Source organism: Fusarium verticillioides, chromosome 10 (genome assembly GCF_000149555.1).
Source record: "Fusarium verticillioides 7600 chromosome 10, whole genome shotgun sequence".
In the NCBI taxonomy this organism is placed as follows: Eukaryota; Fungi; Ascomycota; class Sordariomycetes; order Hypocreales; family Nectriaceae; genus Fusarium; species Fusarium verticillioides.
This window is the reverse complement of record NC_031684.1, coordinates 751,046-770,832: the sequence shown is the minus strand read 5'-3', so window position 1 is coordinate 770,832 and position 19,787 is coordinate 751,046. Positions and strand designations below refer to the sequence as shown.

The following is a 19,787-nucleotide window of genomic DNA, read 5'->3' as shown; positions in this document are numbered from 1 at the left end:
GATGGGTGATACTGGACAACTTCAGAGTTTCTGTCCTACATATATGCTGAATAGAGTAGGGATACACTGTAGGCTGACAACATTAATGTAACACTGGAATCCCCGAGTATCAACCGTCAAGGCTTGAATCAGGATGAAATTACAGTACACGAGTTCCATAGAAAGGATCGTGAAAAAGCGGGTTCGTTGTTCATTCTTGGCATGATCTGTCTGTGCGCGATGCGACTCACAAGGCGGGACGAAGTTGAGATCGTCAGCCAAGACATGAAAATTCCGAAAATCCTGACCTTTCCGTCTTGCCCTTCAGCTTGTCGGCGGATAATGATAGACGAGAAGTTCTGAAAGGCGATGCAGAGTGATTGATTAGGATTTTAACTTTATTGTCAAGTCCACCGCTGATCGATGATAAAACTGGACCGAAGTCGCGTTTGCTTATTGTACATCATGGGCATCAATGAGAAAATGGCCTTTTGTTGGCTCAAGGTATCACTCGGCGCTTATGCATGTTCATCATAATCTCATGTTCTTACATAGCCTCGAATACTCGCGATGCCGAGAGCTTTGCCATGAAAGGAAGGGTTAGATTGCGATCCATAGATAAGCGTGAAGGATTCGCTTGATGTGACAGTCAGCCACCATTACAAGGCTGAGAATGTCACGGCCCCCGAAGGATCGAGCGTTGTAATACGTTTGGCCCAGTAGGGCTCTCAGTTATGGAGATCTTTCACGGATGGAGCATATGTAGGTCCAAGGGCCTAACTTTCAATGTGCCATTACCCACTTGTTCGGTTTGACGGTTATTTTATAGGCCAGTTCTACGAACGTGGGCCGGACGGCTGCAACGGCAATTGATGGGCTGACGCGTAACAGCATCTTTAAGATTAAGCATGTTTATTGACCATCGCTTTGTTTTGGTGGAAGTCGATGATGAAAAAGTCTGAGACTGAGGTGATGGTCTTATAGTGGAAGACCGAGACAATCTCGTGATTCGCATTGAGCTACTGCTTCAAACATGGAAGATGTAATTGAAACTCAAGCTTTGATACATGGCGTATTTTTTGTTAATGGGATGCTCCGTCTTGTACTGAACAATTTGAGGCCGAAGAAGTGATAGACGGCCTTTTCGATGCTGGGTTTCCACTGTGACTGTGACAGTCGTGAACAGAAATGCCCGAACCAGGGCGAAGTCAGAAGAAGCGATTCATGTCGAGCAGAAGAAAGAGATTGAAACTGGAGATTCATCAACCATGCGCATCCTTCAGTGGTCTTGACAAGGCTGTCCAACGTCATCAATGCAACCTTACAAGTTCAGCTCCGCATCGAAAAGGAAGCGATCCACAGGGGTAAGCGAGGATCTAAGAAACATTGAAGAGACGGAAAAAGGCACCCGACGGAATGTGGCTTGGAACGGCACGGGCCGATATCATAACATGGCGATGAACCTACAATGTAACTAGGATTCGATCCTTCTGAACCGTTTCAGTTACATGTCCACTCTGTGGATCTAGGAAGATCAGGCTAGCCATAGCGCCTTGTCATCATGGATAAGTTACGAGTCGTGAAACTTGAGGCAAGATGTAAGCCTGAGTTAGTTAGTATCCGGGTTATATACCTGTCTGTTGTGTCTGCAGTCTTTCGCATAGGCGTAGCCCGACATACTCATACAGAGTTCTTCAATTCGTTATACGCCAACTAAGTCACTCTTTTATTTTGAGACCCAGACAATCACTCGTTATGCGTCTGGTCGGTCTTGTCGTAGCCCTCGCCGCATTGGCGGAGGCGCAATTCCCAGAAACTCCTGGAGCCAATGGTGAATCTACCGCCACGACTCTTCACCCTCTTCCCTTTGAGACTACTTCATCTGATATTCCTGTCTTCGATAAGACGACTTCTTCAGATATTGCATTTCCAGAGACCAGCACAGGTGTCCCGGTTCCTGATATTGTGTCTACTTCGACCGATGTCTTGCCTGAGCTGCCTGAGTCCAAGAGCACCGACATTGCGGTTGACGGTACTTCTACTGCTAATGGCGAGTCGCCTCTTGACTCGATATCCTCAGGTAATGTCCCTATTGAACAACCCACTACTGGGACAGGACTGCCCACTGGTCCTGAGACTACGACTCAACAGCCACCAGCTATCGACACTACAACGTCGCAGAAGCCCCCCATAGCAGAAGTAACTACTCAGCAACCTCCTGCCCTCGATACTACCACCACTGTTCAGACACCTGTTATCGAGCCTACTAGCCAGCAGCCTCCTGCTCAAGACTCCACAACTGAGCAACTGGCATCTCTGGATACCACTTCCCAACCGTTTGTTGGAGAAGAGACTACCAGTACCCAGGCTCCCGTTGTCGTCATCACTTCCTCAGAACAGCCTGTTGAGGTGCCATCAACGACTGAGAAGCCTGAGGACCCCAAGCCTACTACTACTGAGCAGGAGGAAGCTGAGCCTACTAGTAAAGATGAGGAGTCTGATCCTAAGTCTGAAGACTCAGACAATGATGACCCCAAGACCAAGGATGAGACTGACCCTGAGCCCACCACCAAGCAAGATGAAGCTCCTATCACAGTTCCTCCTGCTGCTGTCACTGCTGAGCCCCAAGAGACTATCTCTGGTGTCAGCGATAACACTCTGCATAGCACCAAGGATAGTGATGGCAATGATGTTGTTGTCCCTGTCCTCTTTGGTCCCTCCTGCCTGATCTTTTGTGAGCATGCTGGCAAAGACAATGGTCCTGGCGGTATTGTTCTTTGGGGTATTGGTAAGTCCGCCGACCTTTTCCCCCCAGTTTCGTAATAACATGAGACTTAGGGCCTGCACCTGGAAGCTACATCCTTCCCCCTCTCCCTGGCATCACTCCAGCTCCGTCAGCTGTCGTCCTCGAAGGAGGTGTACCAACACCAGTTGGAACTCAGACACCCGAGGATCCTGATGATCAGGAAGATGATGACGATGACGATGACAAGAGTACTGCTGAGGAAGAGACCAACACTGAAGCTAAGTCCACTGCTGAGTCTACCGCACCTTCCACTACTGAGGCTAGCACCACTGAGCTACCTCAGCTATCGATGGGCGTTGAGACGGTCGTTGTGAACATTGATGCTACTCCTACCACCGGTGCCACCTCTAGTGAAGCTACGACGGAGGCCGCCAGCACTGAAGCATCTACCGAGACTACTGGGCTTCCCCAATTGTCTATGGGCGTGGACACCGTCGTCGTAGACGTCGATGCGACTCCAACAACTGGAGAAACTACTGAAACTTCTGTCACTACTTCTACCGAGACCACTGAGGCTACCACTCAGACGACTGAGCTTCCTCAGCTGAGCATGGGAGTCGATACGGTCGTTGTCGATGTTGATGCTACCCCTACTACAGGAGGCACCACTGAGACCTCGGCTGAGTCTGCCACTACCGAAGGGTCGAGCACTGAGATTTCCGAGACCACGGAGACTCAGGATACCACTTCTGCCGAGATGACTTCAACAGAGGCCGCAACTGCTGAGTCGACGACAGTAGGACCTACATCTACTGAGACTTCTGTGCAGTCTACTACTTTCGCTACCTCCACCACTACCAAGGAGCCTGAACGCGAGTATCCTTGCATCATTCACGCCAATCCCGGCATTGATCCTTACTGCGCCTGTGAGACTACAGTCAGTGGCAAGGGATTCTATGTTTCCACTGATTTGATCTCATCGTCCTGCGCCGACTACACGACCTTCCCTTCCTCTATCGCTACCGATGCTTTTGAGCCCAAGGTGACTGAGAAGCCCGATCCTGAGCCTTACATCAAGACCGATGATGGAACAGTGGTTTCTTACCCCGACCGCACAGTCAAAGTTGGAAACTACCCTGGTGGAAAGTATACTTACACCCAGGGTGTCGGAGACGGCGTCACGCTCGAGACTCCTCTGCCCACGCAGACTGATGCGAACAACAAGGGCTCTAGTCAGTGCGGTAGCATCGATGATGCATGTGACCGTGCTTTGAACGATGGTTTTGATGACGAGACGACATACACGGACTATGTATCGCGCTATGCTAGGATCAAGAGCGGTATGATCATGCTCGCGTCGTTTGGCCAAGCTGGTTGCACGGCCCAGTTCAAGTGCGATGACTATGGTCTCGGAATGAAGGGCAAGGATATCAAGGATGCGTAAGTGAACCCTTGCATGGCCGATGATGAGTTTATGCTAACTATTTCGCAGTGTTCAGCACATGAAGTATAATGATGGAGTGAGCAAATGTGGAACAGCTTACCTGTCCAACACGTGTCAGATCACACTGAATTACTGTACCAACTGTCACCATGACGGTTGATCAACTGTAACTCTGGCACCGTGGAAATGGCGGCTTTATGTTAGCAGGTTTTATAATGATTCGTTGCCGTGTTAGATAACTCACGAAACTGACGCGTTAACGCGTTGCCTGATGCCAAAACCAATTACGGCAAATGCATGTCTTGTTTTCACGTGATAAGAGCTTTGTTGATACACCAATAAGTACTACGCAGTGGCTGATGTACCTACTAACTTAAGGGATACGGGTGGGCTTTCTGTTTTCCAGTTCCAGTGGGGTAAGGTACTGTCATTGTGAAACCTGGAATTCAAAACTTCTTACTAATATACATCAATTTCACGATAGTTACAGCCTCCGTCTTCATTCCTTGTGCCACAATGCGTTCCGACTATGATATCAGTAACCTTATGTACGGTGCCCAAATGGTGGCCGAATTCGACTTTTATCAGGGTGAGCCTGAGCCTCGCCTTGAGCCCCTGCTTCTAGACACTCGGCCTCTTGCGTCCAACTGCCGGTTGCTTCAGATGCCTTGCAAGAGCTTGCCCTCGTCAATTCTGACTGCTGTGGGCTTTCTCGTGCTTGCCACTTCTCCGAGTTCAAATCCGACTACAGTCCCCAAAAGACCATGCTTCTGCTCAAACTCGCCAAGGGGACGATTGAGGGCCGCACCGATCCCGGCATCCTAGACTGTGTGCGGAAATTCACATTCAAGCCCAACCCATGCCAGCTTCGCGCTGTTCACAGTGGCGTCTGGCGCAGGTTCCAAGAAGATCGTGGTGAAGAGTACGGAGGAACTGCTGAAATTAAGGAAAAAGGTGCAGAGATCTTCAAACTGATCCAACATACTGTGGCCCTCAATTTCAAGGCCATGCCCAACCTCGAGACCCTGGTCTGGGATTTGAATTTCCCACTAAATAAAGACACCTGGTTGCTCTTGGCCTGCTCTACAGCCCATAACCTTCTTATCAACGACACCCTCATCGCTGAGAGTTTTTCTCTAGGGCCTCCTCTGACCCCGCCGTCCTGGCCTTTGCGATCTCTCGTTCTGAAGAATTTCAGGTTGGTGGGCTCCTGGGACCAAGAGAATAGTCAACGTGGCGTATCACTGCGACCTAACCCCACCCATGGCTTCTTCAAAAGTCTTTTCCAGCTTTGCTCCCCAACTCTCGGATCACTGACCTGGGAGAGTTGGCATCCCGAGGCTTTGGAGCCTCTCTCTCTCTCTCTTGGGACCGACTCGAGGCCCTTTCCCAAACTGCGAAAGCTCCGAATCAGGCCTGGTCTCGATATAATGGATAGACCAAGCTTTCCTTCTTTCCTTTCTGCGCCACTCAAGTCCCTTGAACTACGTCACTCGTCTGTTCGGTTATTTGAGGATATCATTAGTTCCCATGTCGAAGAGCCATATCGGGATCTTGAGGAGCTTGTTGTTAAAGTTGCTGATAATCTGCAGCTTATCACAGAATTGATCCTCAAGCCTAATGGCTTGAAGAAGTTTTGGGTTACTCAAAGTTACGACATGTAGGGTCGTGATAATTCTTTCGATCAAGTCTTGATCCCTGGCCTTAGAAAGGGTCGATTCAACAACCTCCGCTCCTTGTATATTCAATGGGGTGGTCAAAATAAGGATGCTGGCCACGGCAAAGACCATTTCGACATCTCGCCAGAATCCCTAGCGGCTATCTGCAACTTACAACTCTGGAGCAGTTGGGCCTACGCTGCGATGAGATGATACCTGAGTACACCTCATACGAGGACTACACAGACGACACTTACCTCTTCTGGCCCATCGGCCATGGAAAACTGTAAGCTCATCTGCAAAGTCTGGAGAACCTTAGGATATTGGTAATAAGGGGAGATACATATACTCCGAGGGTGAACGAAGATCTTGGGCATATCCATTACTACGGACAGGCTTATGCGAACGCAGAAGATTTCCAGACGGCCAAGGATCACCCGGAGCTTACTCCCTTCGTGAAGAAGGGTCGAAGTCATTCAAGGATAGCGTGGTCGCACGCCCATTTGTATCTCATGCTTGAGTATGCAAGGGGTTACCGAGCAGTGTTGTCAAAGCTCGAATGGATCCTTTTTGGGCAACGTCCGATGAAATTCGTCGAGGAAGCGCAGGGGGTTGTCCAGCCCCAATCCCATCGGTAAAGAGAGGGACTGCAGTAAGGTTCAGGTTTTAAAAGAGGCTTCAGCCCCCAGGTTATAAAAGTAAAGGATACTAATAAAATATACAGGTAATATACTTATTACCCTTATAATTACCTAAGGTCTTACTTTTAGCTAAAAAGCTAGATAATCTAATAACTAACTTTAAAGGTATATAAATAAGTAGCTATTACTTATCTATAAAAATAATTAAGTTAAAGTATATAAAATATATATAAAATAAGTTACTTATTAAAAGTAAGTCTATTAACTTATAATAATACTCTTAAAATAACTTTTACTATAACTATATAATAGATAATTAATAAGTAACTTATATTACCTTTATACTTCTTAATATATCCTATATTATATAATATTATAAGGCTATATTATAGGAAATACTAAATACTTAGTAATAATAATAGCTATAAAAGTCTTTATAATAATATCCTAGAAGGCTATATTAAAGATAAAGTCCTTGCGAATCTTGTCTACTTCGCCTTTAATGCATATATCCACAGTAAAGAGAGGGACGAATGCAAATTATTCATTGGTAGGGTTTTTGGTCTTGCTTCTGAGGTTGAAATAGCACATCTAAGGGACTAAAGCAGGGTACATGTTCGGGTTTAAGAGCCTGTTGTGGATTGTTGATTCTCGATACATGTTGTGGTTGCTCATTGAATGGCCCTGGTTTCCGGTGTCTGTTACTAAGGTTTTAATATGTGTATGGAATCATTCTTTTTGGGTTGGGTTTTCAAAGATTCATCTCTTGTGAACGTACGGACAAGATGTATTTGAGCTACAATGTAGTTGACTGCCACCCATAAGCTTATACATTTCATCTATGAGCCAGACAAAATGCCAATTGACAATTCACATTCCAGCTTTCGATGAGTTTGGAACATGGACATGCTCACTACTGATTCCAAAGGTGGCTATCTTCGACTCAACGTTCCTCTACTTGTATATAACCATCCTATGGAGATATCTGCGTGAACCAGCCAAGAATTTGAGGTGCAGAAATACGGATCTGTATCATCTTGTCGTCACTCTTTATACCGTACCCAGCTCCCCGATTCCCATCCGTGTCACTCTTGAAAGCTCGAAATGCTAGCAAGCTACCACCTAATGATAGACAGTCGTCAATGTCCTGGACCTCACTCCCCTGCAAGGTCGTATGAGAGGTTAGGGTAATGCACATATCCTGGACAACAAGGAAGCCAGTAGTCCAGGCCGGTGACTGACACTCAGTGATATCGATTATCGAGCCGCTAGCGAATAGTTTGCGGACATCCTCAGCGTTACTTGCTGAGATATTTGCTGTAGGGTCGGTGCTTTTGCCGAGTACCTGGGCCTTGAACCATGGTCTGTCGATAGCAACTTTCTTTGCGTTGAACACAACCTTGACATCGGTGTTTTCAGTAGACAACGTGTTTTTCTGGCCGTTAGTGGTAAAGCTAGTGATCCCAGATTCGCTAAAGGACAAGAGATTGGTTGCCCATGCCAGGTTCGAAGACGAAGTACAGCTGAGTCTTGACTGAGTCTTCGTCGATGTCCGACTGTTAATGGTCAAGGTCTCCCAACCTGGAGTTGAAGTATTGCCTTGGAAAGCATTAAGAGTTTCCTCGTAGTTCTGACGGCCAGTTTCTCGGAGCATGTTTTGATAGTTCTCAATTTCCACAGTAAACAACGCAATCTGATCATTAATGCCAGCAAGTTCAACGCCCTTATCACGGGGGGTGGCCTGTAAGACCTCCAACTGAGCCCGGTTAAGTGCTTCGGTAGCCTTGACAAGGTCGTTGGAATTTTGGACATGTTTCATTTGCAGTTCAAGCAGGAATCTCCACTGTTCATCGCTCAGGGGCCCTTCCTGGTACTTCTGGAGCAATGTACTGAGTTCGATCTTGTTCTTGTCGTTTAGTCCTCTTATAGCTGCAATATCGTCCTGTTCCGTTGAGCAAGCTTGAGAAAAGTAAAACTTTATGCACTGGATGGCTGGATCAGTAAAACGCTTGGCCATTTCCGTTTCTATGGCGTCAACAGCTGCCCTTGCATCATCTGCAGCCTTTTGCAACGGCTTGAGGTCACCCAGGGCGGCCATGAGAGCGTCCTTCCTTGCTTGAAGGAAGCTACGTCGGCTGATGGCGTCTTGCAGCTGACTCTGAAAACCCCCAGCATTATCTTGCTGCGAAGGGTCCGAGAGATTTTTAGCCCAGTCGCTAGGAACAAGATTAATAGGATAAATGTCTTCTGTGTCATCCATGTTGCGGTTTACGCAAGACCTCAAGTCCTCTCTGGCCTGCTGCAATGCGTCATTGGCTTGGTCGGGGTTGGCCTCTTCGTCGGCCGAGATGAGGTTGGAAAGCACCTGGTCGTATTTCTCTGAGAGTTTGTTCCCGTTCGGACCGCCAACAATGTTGGATAAGTCTAGCATACCATCTGTGAGACTGAATTCGGCTTCAGCTACGGAGGATGGCTTGGTCATCTGTGTGAAGTCCGAATCGCTTCCATCGTAGTGGAAGGCGCTTCTGTTCAGAAGCAGAGTGGGGACCTGGATCTGGAAGAGAGTCTTATCTTCAGGATCGAACCTTTTCCGAAGCGTGTCGTAGATATTGGCCAAGAGAGGGTCTGCCCGGGAGTTCATGGTTCCCGAAAAGTATATGCAACGGGTCTCTGTTGTAGAAATTATCAAGAGAACCTGACCTCGGGTTTGAAGTCGATCTGTGAAGGGTAGCGAGAGCTGACTGAAGGAGGGGTTGTTGAAGCTAACTCCGGTGGCTGAGACATGGCTGTGGTCTGGCCAAGAGTGGATTTCTTGACGAGACCCCGGAGTGCCCACGTTCGTTTTAACAGCCGACTACAGAGCCGGCAGCAAGACAGCAATGTGATGTGGGACTAGGGTTCTCAACAATCTAGCATCGTATTATTGATCAGTAATTACGATGGTTTCCGCGATTGCAAAGTCAAAACCCCAGGACTGAGCTCCGAACTGCACAGCCCCCCCGCGCTAGCAAACCGAAATCACCATAAATGGTTACTGTAGTTACCTTTTGGCCTGGCTTTAGGCCTTTTTCAGCTAGGCCAAATTTTCAGGTCCATGACACAAGGATACAGCGGCTAATAAACAGCGAGCACTGAGCACTGACTGTGAAAAGAAGAGGCCTATTCATTGAAGCAAAACCACTCAACAATCGACACTATCTGGAATCAAGATGCGAAGTATACGATAACCCATAAATGCAATCAACCCATTACTAGATGATACATCTACTAGGATCTTGGTCTCCTGTGTGCAGGGTGCTGTTAGGCAGCTGTGATTCAAGGGTAACTTGTGTTCTTTCAAATGCATGTTGGTTGTCGTTGTCACACGAAACCCTTGTTTGGCAGAACCAACAGAAACATACCCTTGCATTAACTGAAACTTTGCAGTGGCGTGATTGCTGCAGATAGCAAATTAGATTGATGTTGAAGCGCGCGTTTCCCCCCTGTTGTACCATTCCATACTTAGGGCTTTCCTCAGGATCAGTATATAAAGGAGGTTTGAGTGAATGTCAGGTTTGCATTGAAGTGAAGAACCACAAACTTTTAATATCTGTATACTTAACAATTACATTCTTTAACCTTTACGATGGATGTTTCTCTAGACACCAACATTCTCGAACAGCTCAACACCAGTGAGACCAAAGCCCTCCATGATATAAGCGACAGTCTGAGTGCTTGCGGCGTCGGTCGTATCGTCAATCTTCCGCAAATCATCGTCGTTGGCGATCAATCCGCTGGCAAGTCGTCCGTTCTTGAGGCTATTTCCCATGTTCGCTTTCCGGTCCAAGGAAATCTTTGCACAAGGTTTGCAACTGAGCTCATTTTCAGGCGAGCTGACGAGACTCGCATTGATGTGAGCGTCAGATTTGAAGACAGATCGAAACCAGCAAAGAGATTCCAGAGGGCTGGATTTCGTGAGGATGACTTGGGCGACATCATCACGGAAGCCAAAGAGTGCATGGGCTTTGGCAAGGCCGGGATGGAGTTCTCCAAGGACGTGCTCCGTCTAGAAATCGAAGGGCCGAAGATGTACCCACTGAGTCTCGTTGACCTTCCAGGATTCTTCCAAGTTGCTACAGACAACCAGTCATTCGATGGTAAAGAAACGGTCGACCAGCTTGTTGAGAGCTACATGCGACAGAAGAACAGCATTATTCTGGTGGTTATCACTGCGAATAACAACCTTGCCAATCACTTAGCCCTCAAGAAAGCTAAGGACATTGATCCGGAACGCCGAAGAACCATTGGCGTAATCACGAAGCCTGATCTGACTCGCCCGGGCTACGATGCTGAGAAGGAATACATCAAGCTGGCCAAGAACCAGGAAGCCGCGCACAAGTTGCAGCTCGGGTGGTATGTCTTGCGCAATAGGGCTGAAGATGAGAATAGCTTAGAGGGTCGAGACCAGGTCGAAGATACGTTCTTCAAAAAGGGTGCTTGGGCGACTATTCCCTCCGAAAATCGTGGCATTGTGAGTTTGCGAAAGAAACTCAGCCACGTGCTCTACAGTCACATTCGCAACAGTCTGCCTGGAGTCATTACAGACATTGAAACGACGCTTAGAGAGCGACAAGAGGAACTTGATCGTCTTGGAAAATCTCGATCCACTCAAGAGGACCTTAGGTCTTTTCTGCTTGGCATTGCCAGTGACTTTCAGCGACTCGCCAGGGATGGCATATACGGCCGATACAATGACGAATTCTTTGGTGGTTTACAGGACGATGACCGAAAGTTGCGAGCACAACTGCGGAACTTCAGTCGAGCTTTTGGCCACATCCTTCAAACTAAGGGTTCGACTCATGTCACCGTCTCAAATGATGACAGTGATTCCGATGATGGCGAAATACCCGTGTACCTCGAAGAGTTTCTAGAACGTTACCCCTACAACCCTCCACAGCCGCAGAAGATCACGAGAAGCGAGCTTGCTGAGCAACTTGAGAAACAAGCCGCTGCTAACCAAGGGTTGGAGTTTCCAGGAACCCCTAACAAGGATCTTGCCATGCAGCTCTTCAAGCAACAAGCCGCACCGTGGAGAGGTATTGCCGAGTCACATGTCAAGTTGGTAACGGCAGTTGCGAAAGCTTTTGTTGATCAAGTCTTTGAGTACGTTGTTGGGTCTCCACGGACAAATCGAACTACTGAGGCAATCCTGTCAACCTGCGTCGACCCATTCTTTGATGAAAAGGAAAAAGAGCTTCAGAAGAAGATCGATGAGCTACTGAGGCCTTATGTCCAAGGTTACGCACTTCCTCTTGACTTGGTGTTCTATGACATGATGTCAAAAACCTCAGATGAAAAGCTAGAGAGACGCATCTCTGCTGTTCTGCAAGACAAGTATCCCCACTTGCTTGAGAGTAACACAACAAAGACAGGAGATGGGAGTAAGAAAGTTGACTCTAAGGCAATTGCTCAAGATATCAATGAGGAAGATGAGCTCGAAGATAGTGAGTTTGGAATCAACAAAGTCATAGACACGATGTTGACATATTATACGGTAAGACAACACCAGACCTCATGATCCCTGATACTAACTTTTGAAGATGTCTCTGCGCACCTTCACCGACAACGTCATCAACTTGGCGGTTGAAAGCTGCCTGGTGTATGATATACCAGATATCCTTACACCTACGAAGGTAGATCGAATGAGTAAAGAAAGACTTGAGGAGTTGGCAGGCGAATCGGACGATACATCGTCTCGAAGAAAGAGCCTACAAGAGGAGGTCGAGATCCTCAGACAGGGTTTGGCCCAATGCCGGCGATATAAGCCAAGAGCAGTAACACGTAGGTGGCACGACTCAGAACCTGAATTGCTATGATACTAACGGACAAGCGTTACCGTCTACGGCAAACGAGCCTCAAGGCAGCGCCCCGACTACATCTAAAGTAGCTCCTATGGATACCGGCAAGAAGACGAGTCCACCAAGTGTTATCAACCCTCCTAAAGCTCAATTTAATGGCTGGACGACAATCCCTGACTTGCCCAAAGCTAAGAGTCCCTTCAAGGCTGAGAATTCCTTCAATTTCTCGAATGCTCCAGTGAAACCATCAAGCCCAGCGCCATCAGCAACAAAGACTGCCGTGACCTTCGGAAGCGGCTCTGGGCTCTTTGAATCGGGGCCCGCGCTTTCATACCAGCCGGCCTCTTTTCAGTGGAACGGGTCTGCCGGTGCCAAGAAGTAGGATGTTCAGCGACCTTAGGAGTGTCCCATGATTTGTATTTGTAAGCGAAACAGTGCATCAAGAGAGGGAGGACTGGAGTGCGGGTGCATTGAGCGGGATTGAGAGCGTCGGATGAGTCTACAGCACGAGGGACATAGCTTAGTTCAAACAATATTACGGTCCTTTGACATTCTATAACTTGCATCTCTCAATCTGAATGATCTGAAATTTGTCAAGCCTTCTTCTCCCGACGAAGCTCGGCAATTCCCGGCAACAAGTCAAACCCACATCGTAAGCTCCAGGCCCCGTCGGTATAGACTGGAAGCAGAAACAACTCCGGCCAACGGATGGGGCGCTGGCGCAACTGGTAGCGCGTCAGATTCCAGTTGATTTCGAGGTTCCCTTGAAAATATGCTTGATTCCTGAAGGTTATCCGTTCGAGTCGGGTGTGCCTCATGCTTTTTGTTTTGTTTCATGTTTGTGAAAGCGCTGGTCCTTTTGTAGTGGTGCTTGTTCACTTGCAGATGCGCGATTTTCTTCCAACGCAGATCTTCATAAGCAACCACCCAGTAATATTTAATACGTAGTAACATGGGAGTTTTATTGATACACATCCATCTTCTAGATTCCCTTGTATGTCCGCTGTCCTTGGTCCGACCATAACGGCGATGATGGAGTAATCTTGGTTATCCCCTCTTTAGCCGCAGCGATCTCCTCTTCATCCACGGACTTCCCCTCCAGCCGCTCATGCATCGCGTTGATGAGGTATAGGTCATCCTTGATTTCGGGCCAGTCGATAGAGTTCAGAACGCATGGCTTCCCTTTACTGGGGCTGACTTTTCGCTCAAACTTATCGCGGTAGATATTGTAATGCGCCATTGCATCCCACGGATCCCAGCGCCAACGGTTCTGCGGTGTCGCTAGAACAGGGAACGGGTTATCATGACTTTCACTATCGTCCAGAAGGAACTGAATCATTTGTTCGAATTGCCGGTCTGTCGGAGGGTATATCGTTCGTGGTCCTTTGCGGCGGCAACCGTGGAAGTATAGTTGTCGACTCTGCAGCTTTATTAAAAACACATCACTTCTAACTGGCAATATTGCTTACCTCGGTACCATCCTCGCCTCTATCAAATACAATGACGCCACCGAATATTCTAGCTTCAGCCCAGTATCCTACACTATCTGCAGGTCCATTCGGATATTGGTCAACGGCAATATAAGGTCCATGCGTAAAGGCCGTTGGATCCCGGAATGAATCCCATTTGTTCATATCTCTGGGAAAATCTCTCCAAACATCGTAGATTTTATGTTTCTCAATGACTTCATCAAGCTGGAAGATGTCAACAGCAAAACTGTGACAGCTCACGGCAAGAAGCTCAACAAGTCTTAAGTAGAATTCTTTAGACCCAGGTGCCGATTTCCAAAAGGCCTCGACTAACTTCAAGCATGTCAGTCACAGTATCTCCAGGAATCACCTAATATCACTTACAGTCGTTTTAAACAACAGCGATGAGATATCAAGATTTGATCGAAATTCGCGGACTCTTTCCCGAGCGCCCTCCGAAAGTTCCTCGTGTTCAATCCTCGTGTTCAAGGGCAGGATGACCATCTTGCGGGTATTGGAAAGACAAATACGAGTCGCTTAATGGCAAGCCATCAAACACTTCTACATATGTTTGCTCTGCTATATCAGTTTCCAGTATACGTCGTATAGCACGCTCGAATGCACTGAGGTGTTGGATATCTAGGTCTTTCAGGCTGCTACCCCCGCGTTGATTTTGGGACTTCATAGAAGTGGCCAGAAAGAAGAAAAATGAGTACAGATCAAAGTTGATGAAAAAGGCCACACCAAAGAGAGCTGCAGAGGTTAACGAATCTCTTAGTGTCAGGCAGTATGAGATGGTGCAAAGTGAAAAGCCGATGCTGCTTCCTCATGCTGCCTAACGGTCTAGCGGCTACACCGCCTGCACGTGAACATGCCGATATCCAATGTTGTCCCTCGGATTCTTCCAACAAGATAACCTCAAGGGCGGGGGATAGAGCTCAGCAACTGGAAGCATTGCCACCTACAGCCTCAAGCAAGTTCCTTCGGAACATCAAATGCGACCTCAGTATTGGGTGCACTTTCATTGATATGGGTGAGACCCAAGAGCAATATAAGTTTACTCCAGAATTCGGTGTTGTCACCACCTCAACCATTTGTTTTCCTGAAGTCTATTCATGTGCCATCGAATCCTCCTATGTGATCCTCCTAGGACGTCTTACTGATTCTGTTTCAATGAAATGACGATGCTTTTCCAAGCTCGTTCTCGGCCCTTGTCTACTTCTTCTTCTTGGGCTTCGTCTTATCGACAACATCCACCCACTTTGCATCAATACCCCTACTCGCCAAAATATCCTTGGCGAGAATCTTCCTCTGATCACCCTGAACAACAACTTCCATCGATCCAGGCTTCGCACCAGCAACTTGGCCTACGCTGGCAGAGCCTGCACACTTTTTCTGTAACTCTGGTGCAAGGACCTGAGGGTCGATGAAGAAGGGCTCCAGATTGGAAATCTTGGTAACGACTTTTGTACCGGTTCGCTTCTCGACTGTTATCAGGATCCGAGGCGGTAATCCAGACTTTGGCTTTTGGTCGGGCGAGGGAACGCCGTGCGAGATAATGTGGAAGGGTTGGCAGAGATGGGTATCCTCAATGACTCGCTTTTGAAGAGTGCTTCGAGGGATTCTTCCTGCGGTAAGAAAGCTGACGTCTTCATCCGATGGTTTGTTACCCAGGATGTCGTTGGCGAGAAACGGGTTGAGTTTGACGCTGGAGTTTCCTTGGCCGCCTAATTCGGGATGTTGGTCGATGTACGACTTGATAGCTGCTGAGATCTCCTGCGAGGTGTAGAACTCCGTCTTGGAGGGGACAAGTGTCGGTACGAGCTTTGAAGATACGCGATAGACCATCTGGACATTGACCTTCTGCCCTGAAGATGAGCCCGACCCTGGGGCTTGCCCTGCATCTGACGTTGAAGCATCTCCACCGGTAGCCTTTGGTGTCGGCAATCGATATGGCCGGAAACCCAGTACCTGCCGATCATCAAAGTCAATGTCCAGAATGACGGTCTCTCCACCATTTCTGTCCTTGGACTTTACGATCTGTTCTTTGTCAAGATGCTTGATGAACTTTTTGGCGTTCTTCCATGACGTCTTCTTGATGTTGTAGTACTTTGGGTTTTGGTATCGGAGATTGGGCTGAACCATGTTTGCAATTATGAAAGACGGCTGAAGAGGGAACTGTAAACCAAAATGTGGCGGGGAGCCAGACTCTTTGGCTTTGTGGACTGCGAACAGGAAGGCTTGATGGAACGTGTCGTCGATTTCTTTGGTCGTCGGTTCGTGTTCCTCTTCGACCTCATCATCTTCTTGGGCCTCATCGACTTGTGAGTCTTGAGCAGCCGGTGTCGACTCTGTTGGTTGAGTCTCTTCCTCCAACGACAGTTTGTTAGCTTGAGTAGCCAACCCTGCTGCCAGTCCTTCCCATCCCTCCAAGCTTGAAGGCGGGTCGATTCCACCACTGCCAAGTTGCTTCCAACTCCAGCACTCATCACCAACCCAGTGAAGGGCCTTGATAGCCGCGCCTTTCTGCCCACGCACATCATCAGGCAGGTTTCGCACATCTATTTGACATGTTCCAATCCAGACAGGTACTGTGTCGTTCTGCATCCCCGCGACAGCCACAATAGCGCCAGTGCTCGCACGTGCATCCCAGCTGGTGCCTCTGGCTTTTACCAGCCCAGGAACCATCAAGTCGGCGCCATGCTTCAACTTCTCCTCGACCACAAAATCGGGCGTATGTAGAAGTGGAATGAGATTAGGGTTGCGCCACAAAGTGTACACTGTTGGTATCAAGCGGGGGTTCTTCCCAGTCTGGAACCAGAGGACTCTCTCATCTCGGTCTGGATGTGCACCAATGTACACGGTGCCTTGCTCAGTTGGTGTGATGAAACGAGCTGACGAAGTCGACTCTGGTAGAAGTGAATTACGCAGTGCCGTTTGTGATTGTGTCCCTGATGACGCATCGTCGCCGGACTCTGGGACGGAGACTTGATAATCGCGGATGATTTGATCGGCGAGCTTTCGTCGATCTGAGGAGCGCAAAGGCGCGAGGTTTCTGATGTCGGGTTTTCGCTTGAACATGATGACGAGATGTGGCTAGGTCTCGGAACGTGGTGATTATTGGAGTAAGTTCGTGATTGATCTTCGAGGTGAGTGAGGCAGTTGAGTATTTTAGTAGAGCGGGGCGGGGCAGAAGGCAAAAATGGCTGAGTAATCATGAGCTTTCGTCATAAGCAATCGCCCCGCCATCAAATGTGAGGCTCTCATGAGTCACTCACTGAAATGATTCACTTCGACTCATGCATGTTGCACAGATCTAGGCCGCCTGTTGCCTGCATTGACTTTCACGAATCCTCGGAAAAGAATGATTCTTCTAACTTTGGCTGTTTTGACTGCTGCAATTGAGTTTGGCATTGAATGTTCACCCTTCATACCCAGTCATTGTTTGTTTTGACTGCTCCCCTTGTGTGAACCGAGAAGATGGTGCTTTGAGACAAATCACAAAATTCCATTATGAAATGTATCCGCTTCTTTCAGAAATTTGACTTTTCCGACTTTGAGTGGTCATTTCCTCAACGCTACGTGTTTAGTATCCGCAATCCCTGGCCCATTCCTCTAGGCAGCTATTTGAGAACTCATATAAGCCTCTTACATCGTGAGTCATGTTTCAGCAGCTTCAAGTCATTTGTTTGCTACAATCATGAGAAATATAATCACTTACGCCCGCGAATTCCTCGCCTCAATTGGTTTCCTGAGACCATCCTCAGGCACGTCCATCACAAGCTTATTTAGCACCCTTCCAGGCCATCGCCGCATCCTCCTTAGCGACCTTGACGATGCTGGCAAGTCTACTCTCTTGCGCTCTCATTTGGTGACCAATGTAAAAGATATATCTGCCGTCGTAGGCCTGATTGGCCATCAACTTGAAGTCTATAGATGCGGGAATGTCACTTTCCAAACCATTGATCTCGGTGGCGGTAGGCCTGAGCCATACTGGAGAATAGAGAGGTCGTTCATGAAGCACTGCGATGTACTTGTATGGGTCGACGACTCGTCTGATCACGACCGCCTCATAGAAGCAAGAGAAGAGCTTTTCAGAGCTGTACGCCACCAAGACGGATTGCGCAAAGGGATCCAGGTATTGATTTTAGCAAAAAAGCAAGATAAGAGTGTATGTGGCTTGACCTCGTAACTGGACTTTACGCTGAGATGTTCCACAGAACGCTCGTACAGCAGAGCAGATAAAAGGATTCTATGTGGACGATTGTTCGTCCCCTCTAGTAAATACGCCACATGTGAGTGGCTCAAAAGACTGGTGACGCATGAACTAACGATGCTGCAGGCGATCTTTGAATCGAGCATCAAGACTGGCGAGGGATTATTCGAGGCTTTTGAATGGCTGAGCCACACTGTTGAAAGCAGGATGAAATATGACACTGGCATCAGTGAAAAGGTTCCGCTCTACGGCAAAGAGGAAGAAGCGACTAAAATCATTATGGGAGGACTACAGTCTAGTCAAAAGGAGGAGATCGGCGAGAATACAGGGCTGCATGCTCATTAACCTTTGCCTTCATCATTGACTTATTTAACTTCTGTTAAGGATATAACTTCCTACCACTTTCATTGCGTTACTTCTCCAATCTCGAAAAAGGGCAAGCTATTTTAGTGCTGTATACTTCTATATTTTAACATGATATTCTACAGTCCGGTCTTCTTCAAGTCTATAACGCTCAGGCTAACTTGGTTGGTGCTGCTGGGAGGTAACCACCCGCCTCCAATAATAGCCAAGAAGTTATCGTTCTCCTTGAACACCATAAGTCCACGAGTATACGCATTAGGCTGAGGAGTAGCAAACTCGACCCAAGAGTTCTCAGCACCGAGGTTCTTGTTGACAAAGATCTGAGACTGGCTTCCAGCACTGACGATGATACTTCCGTTGGCTCCTCCGACCGAACTCCAGACAACGGTAGGAGAGCTGACGGGGCGGGTGCCCTTGTTGCTAACCAGAGCATACTCCTTGGCTGCGAGGATGTTCAGAGGGTTGGAGGTAAGACGGTAGAAGATTCTGCAGCCTTGGGTACCGCAGGTCTCGTAGACAAAGATGTACTGGCCGTTGGGGAGGAGAGTAATTCCTGGCATACCGGGACGAGCGTTGTAGTTGCTATCAGCAACGTCATTGACGAGGGAAGACCAGTTGACGAGATCAGTAGTGGTTTGGTGAGAGAGCTTCTGGCCGTGCTTGGGGTCACGCTGATCAGCGTAGTAGCAAACGAGTTTGTCCTGATAGACCCTGGTTTCAAGTTAGTACAGGTTCTGTGAGTTGAGGAAGGAGTCTTACATCATATGAGGCTCCCAGACTGGTGTGAGACCGTTGTTGGGACGAGCTTCGCCGCCCGATGCAATGCTACTAGCAAACTTCCAGGTCTTTCCACCATCAGTGCTAGCATAGACATCAATCTTGGTCTTGCTCAGATCCGTGGGAATGCTGTTTCCTGTGCAAAGGATGGTTCCCTTGGGATACTTTCCAATTGCTCTTGGAAGCTCATAAAGGTCTGGCTGGTATCTCAATCCCCAGTTGTTGACTGTATCCTGAACCTTTCCGATCTGGGTCCACTTTACACCACCATCTGTTGAACGGTAGATGGGGAAGTAAACCAGTGGGGGCTCCGGGGAGTAGTTCTCCCAGGTTGCCAGCAGAGAGCCGTCAGAGAGCTGAATGGACCGGGCGTAGAGGACACGAGGGTCTGTCCAGCCAGCGTTGGAAGGAGGAGAGAAGATGACATTATTGGAGAATGTTGAAGTAGGAACAGCACGCTTGGCGGGTGTAGCAGGCTCTTGGTTTGCAGTAGGGGCAGCGAGGACTGCAGAGAGACTCAAGAGTCCTCCCCAGAGAAGAGATTGAAAGCGCATAACTGCTGTGAGGTGCAGATGATGATGCTATTGTCTCTTCCCTCGTTCCTGGTGGCCCTCAGCACTTCTTATAGCAATTCACATATTCACATTCCTGCCTCGG

General features: G+C 48.1%; 9 protein-coding genes and 1 non-coding gene across 10 annotated transcripts; 6 read left to right on the top strand and 4 right to left on the bottom strand.

Moving 5' to 3' along the window:
* Positions 1-1,734: 1,734 nt before the first annotated feature.
* FVEG_16455 (hypothetical protein) lies at positions 1,735-4,329 on the top strand (the record flags this gene model as incomplete). The annotated part of the gene is made up of 3 exons (XM_018905680.1): positions 1,735-2,767; positions 2,818-4,165; positions 4,218-4,329. The coding sequence occupies 3 exons, from the start codon at positions 1,735-1,737 to the stop codon at positions 4,327-4,329; spliced, it is 2,493 nt and encodes an 830-aa protein (XP_018755462.1).
* A 356-nt stretch (positions 4,330-4,685) lies between these two features.
* On the top strand, positions 4,686-6,040 carry FVEG_16456 (hypothetical protein; the record flags this gene model as incomplete). The annotated part of the gene is made up of 3 exons (XM_018905681.1): positions 4,686-4,758; positions 4,833-5,829; positions 5,878-6,040. The coding sequence occupies 3 exons, from the start codon at positions 4,686-4,688 to the stop codon at positions 6,038-6,040; spliced, it is 1,233 nt and encodes a 410-aa protein (XP_018755463.1).
* FVEG_16457 (hypothetical protein) lies at positions 6,037-6,465 on the top strand (the record flags this gene model as incomplete). Its single annotated transcript, XM_018905682.1, has 2 exons — positions 6,037-6,113; positions 6,162-6,465. 2 exons carry the CDS (start codon positions 6,037-6,039, stop codon positions 6,463-6,465), a joined length of 381 nt encoding a protein of 126 aa, XP_018755464.1.
* Positions 6,466-7,331: 866 nt separating this feature from the next.
* On the bottom strand, positions 7,332-9,180 carry FVEG_08850 (hypothetical protein). Its single transcript, XM_018897731.1, has one exon. The coding sequence runs from the start codon at positions 9,107-9,109 to the stop codon at positions 7,442-7,444; it is 1,668 nt and encodes a 555-aa protein (XP_018755465.1). The 5' UTR covers positions 9,110-9,180; the 3' UTR covers positions 7,332-7,441.
* Positions 9,181-10,041: 861 nt separating this feature from the next.
* Positions 10,042-12,864, top strand: FVEG_08851 (hypothetical protein). Its single transcript, XM_018897732.1, has 3 exons — positions 10,042-12,001; positions 12,048-12,288; positions 12,338-12,864. Exons 1-3 carry the CDS (start codon positions 10,094-10,096, stop codon positions 12,685-12,687), a joined length of 2,499 nt encoding a protein of 832 aa, XP_018755466.1. The 5' UTR covers positions 10,042-10,093; the 3' UTR covers positions 12,688-12,864.
* Positions 12,865-13,015: 151 nt separating this feature from the next.
* Positions 13,016-13,122, top strand: FVEG_16458. The gene has a single exon. It is a non-coding gene; the product is annotated as a tRNA-Trp (tRNA).
* A 47-nt stretch (positions 13,123-13,169) lies between these two features.
* FVEG_08852 (hypothetical protein) lies at positions 13,170-14,278 on the bottom strand (the record flags this gene model as incomplete). The annotated part of the gene is made up of 3 exons (XM_018897733.1): positions 13,170-13,725; positions 13,775-14,107; positions 14,159-14,278. 3 exons carry the CDS (start codon positions 14,276-14,278, stop codon positions 13,288-13,290), a joined length of 891 nt encoding a protein of 296 aa, XP_018755467.1. The 3' UTR covers positions 13,170-13,287.
* A 711-nt stretch (positions 14,279-14,989) lies between these two features.
* Positions 14,990-16,855, bottom strand: FVEG_08853 (hypothetical protein; the record flags this gene model as incomplete). Its single annotated transcript, XM_018897734.1, has 1 exon — positions 14,990-16,855. The coding sequence occupies one exon, from the start codon at positions 16,853-16,855 to the stop codon at positions 14,990-14,992; it is 1,866 nt and encodes a 621-aa protein (XP_018755468.1).
* Positions 16,856-17,474: 619 nt separating this feature from the next.
* FVEG_16459 (hypothetical protein) lies at positions 17,475-18,335 on the top strand (the record flags this gene model as incomplete). Its single annotated transcript, XM_018905683.1, has 3 exons — positions 17,475-17,945; positions 17,995-18,069; positions 18,117-18,335. The coding sequence occupies 3 exons, from the start codon at positions 17,475-17,477 to the stop codon at positions 18,333-18,335; spliced, it is 765 nt and encodes a 254-aa protein (XP_018755469.1).
* A 131-nt stretch (positions 18,336-18,466) lies between these two features.
* On the bottom strand, positions 18,467-19,684 carry FVEG_08854 (hypothetical protein; the record flags this gene model as incomplete). Its single annotated transcript, XM_018897735.1, has 2 exons — positions 18,467-19,064; positions 19,113-19,684. The coding sequence occupies 2 exons, from the start codon at positions 19,682-19,684 to the stop codon at positions 18,473-18,475; spliced, it is 1,164 nt and encodes a 387-aa protein (XP_018755470.1). The 3' UTR covers positions 18,467-18,472.
* Between the last annotated feature and the right edge of the window lie 103 nt (positions 19,685-19,787).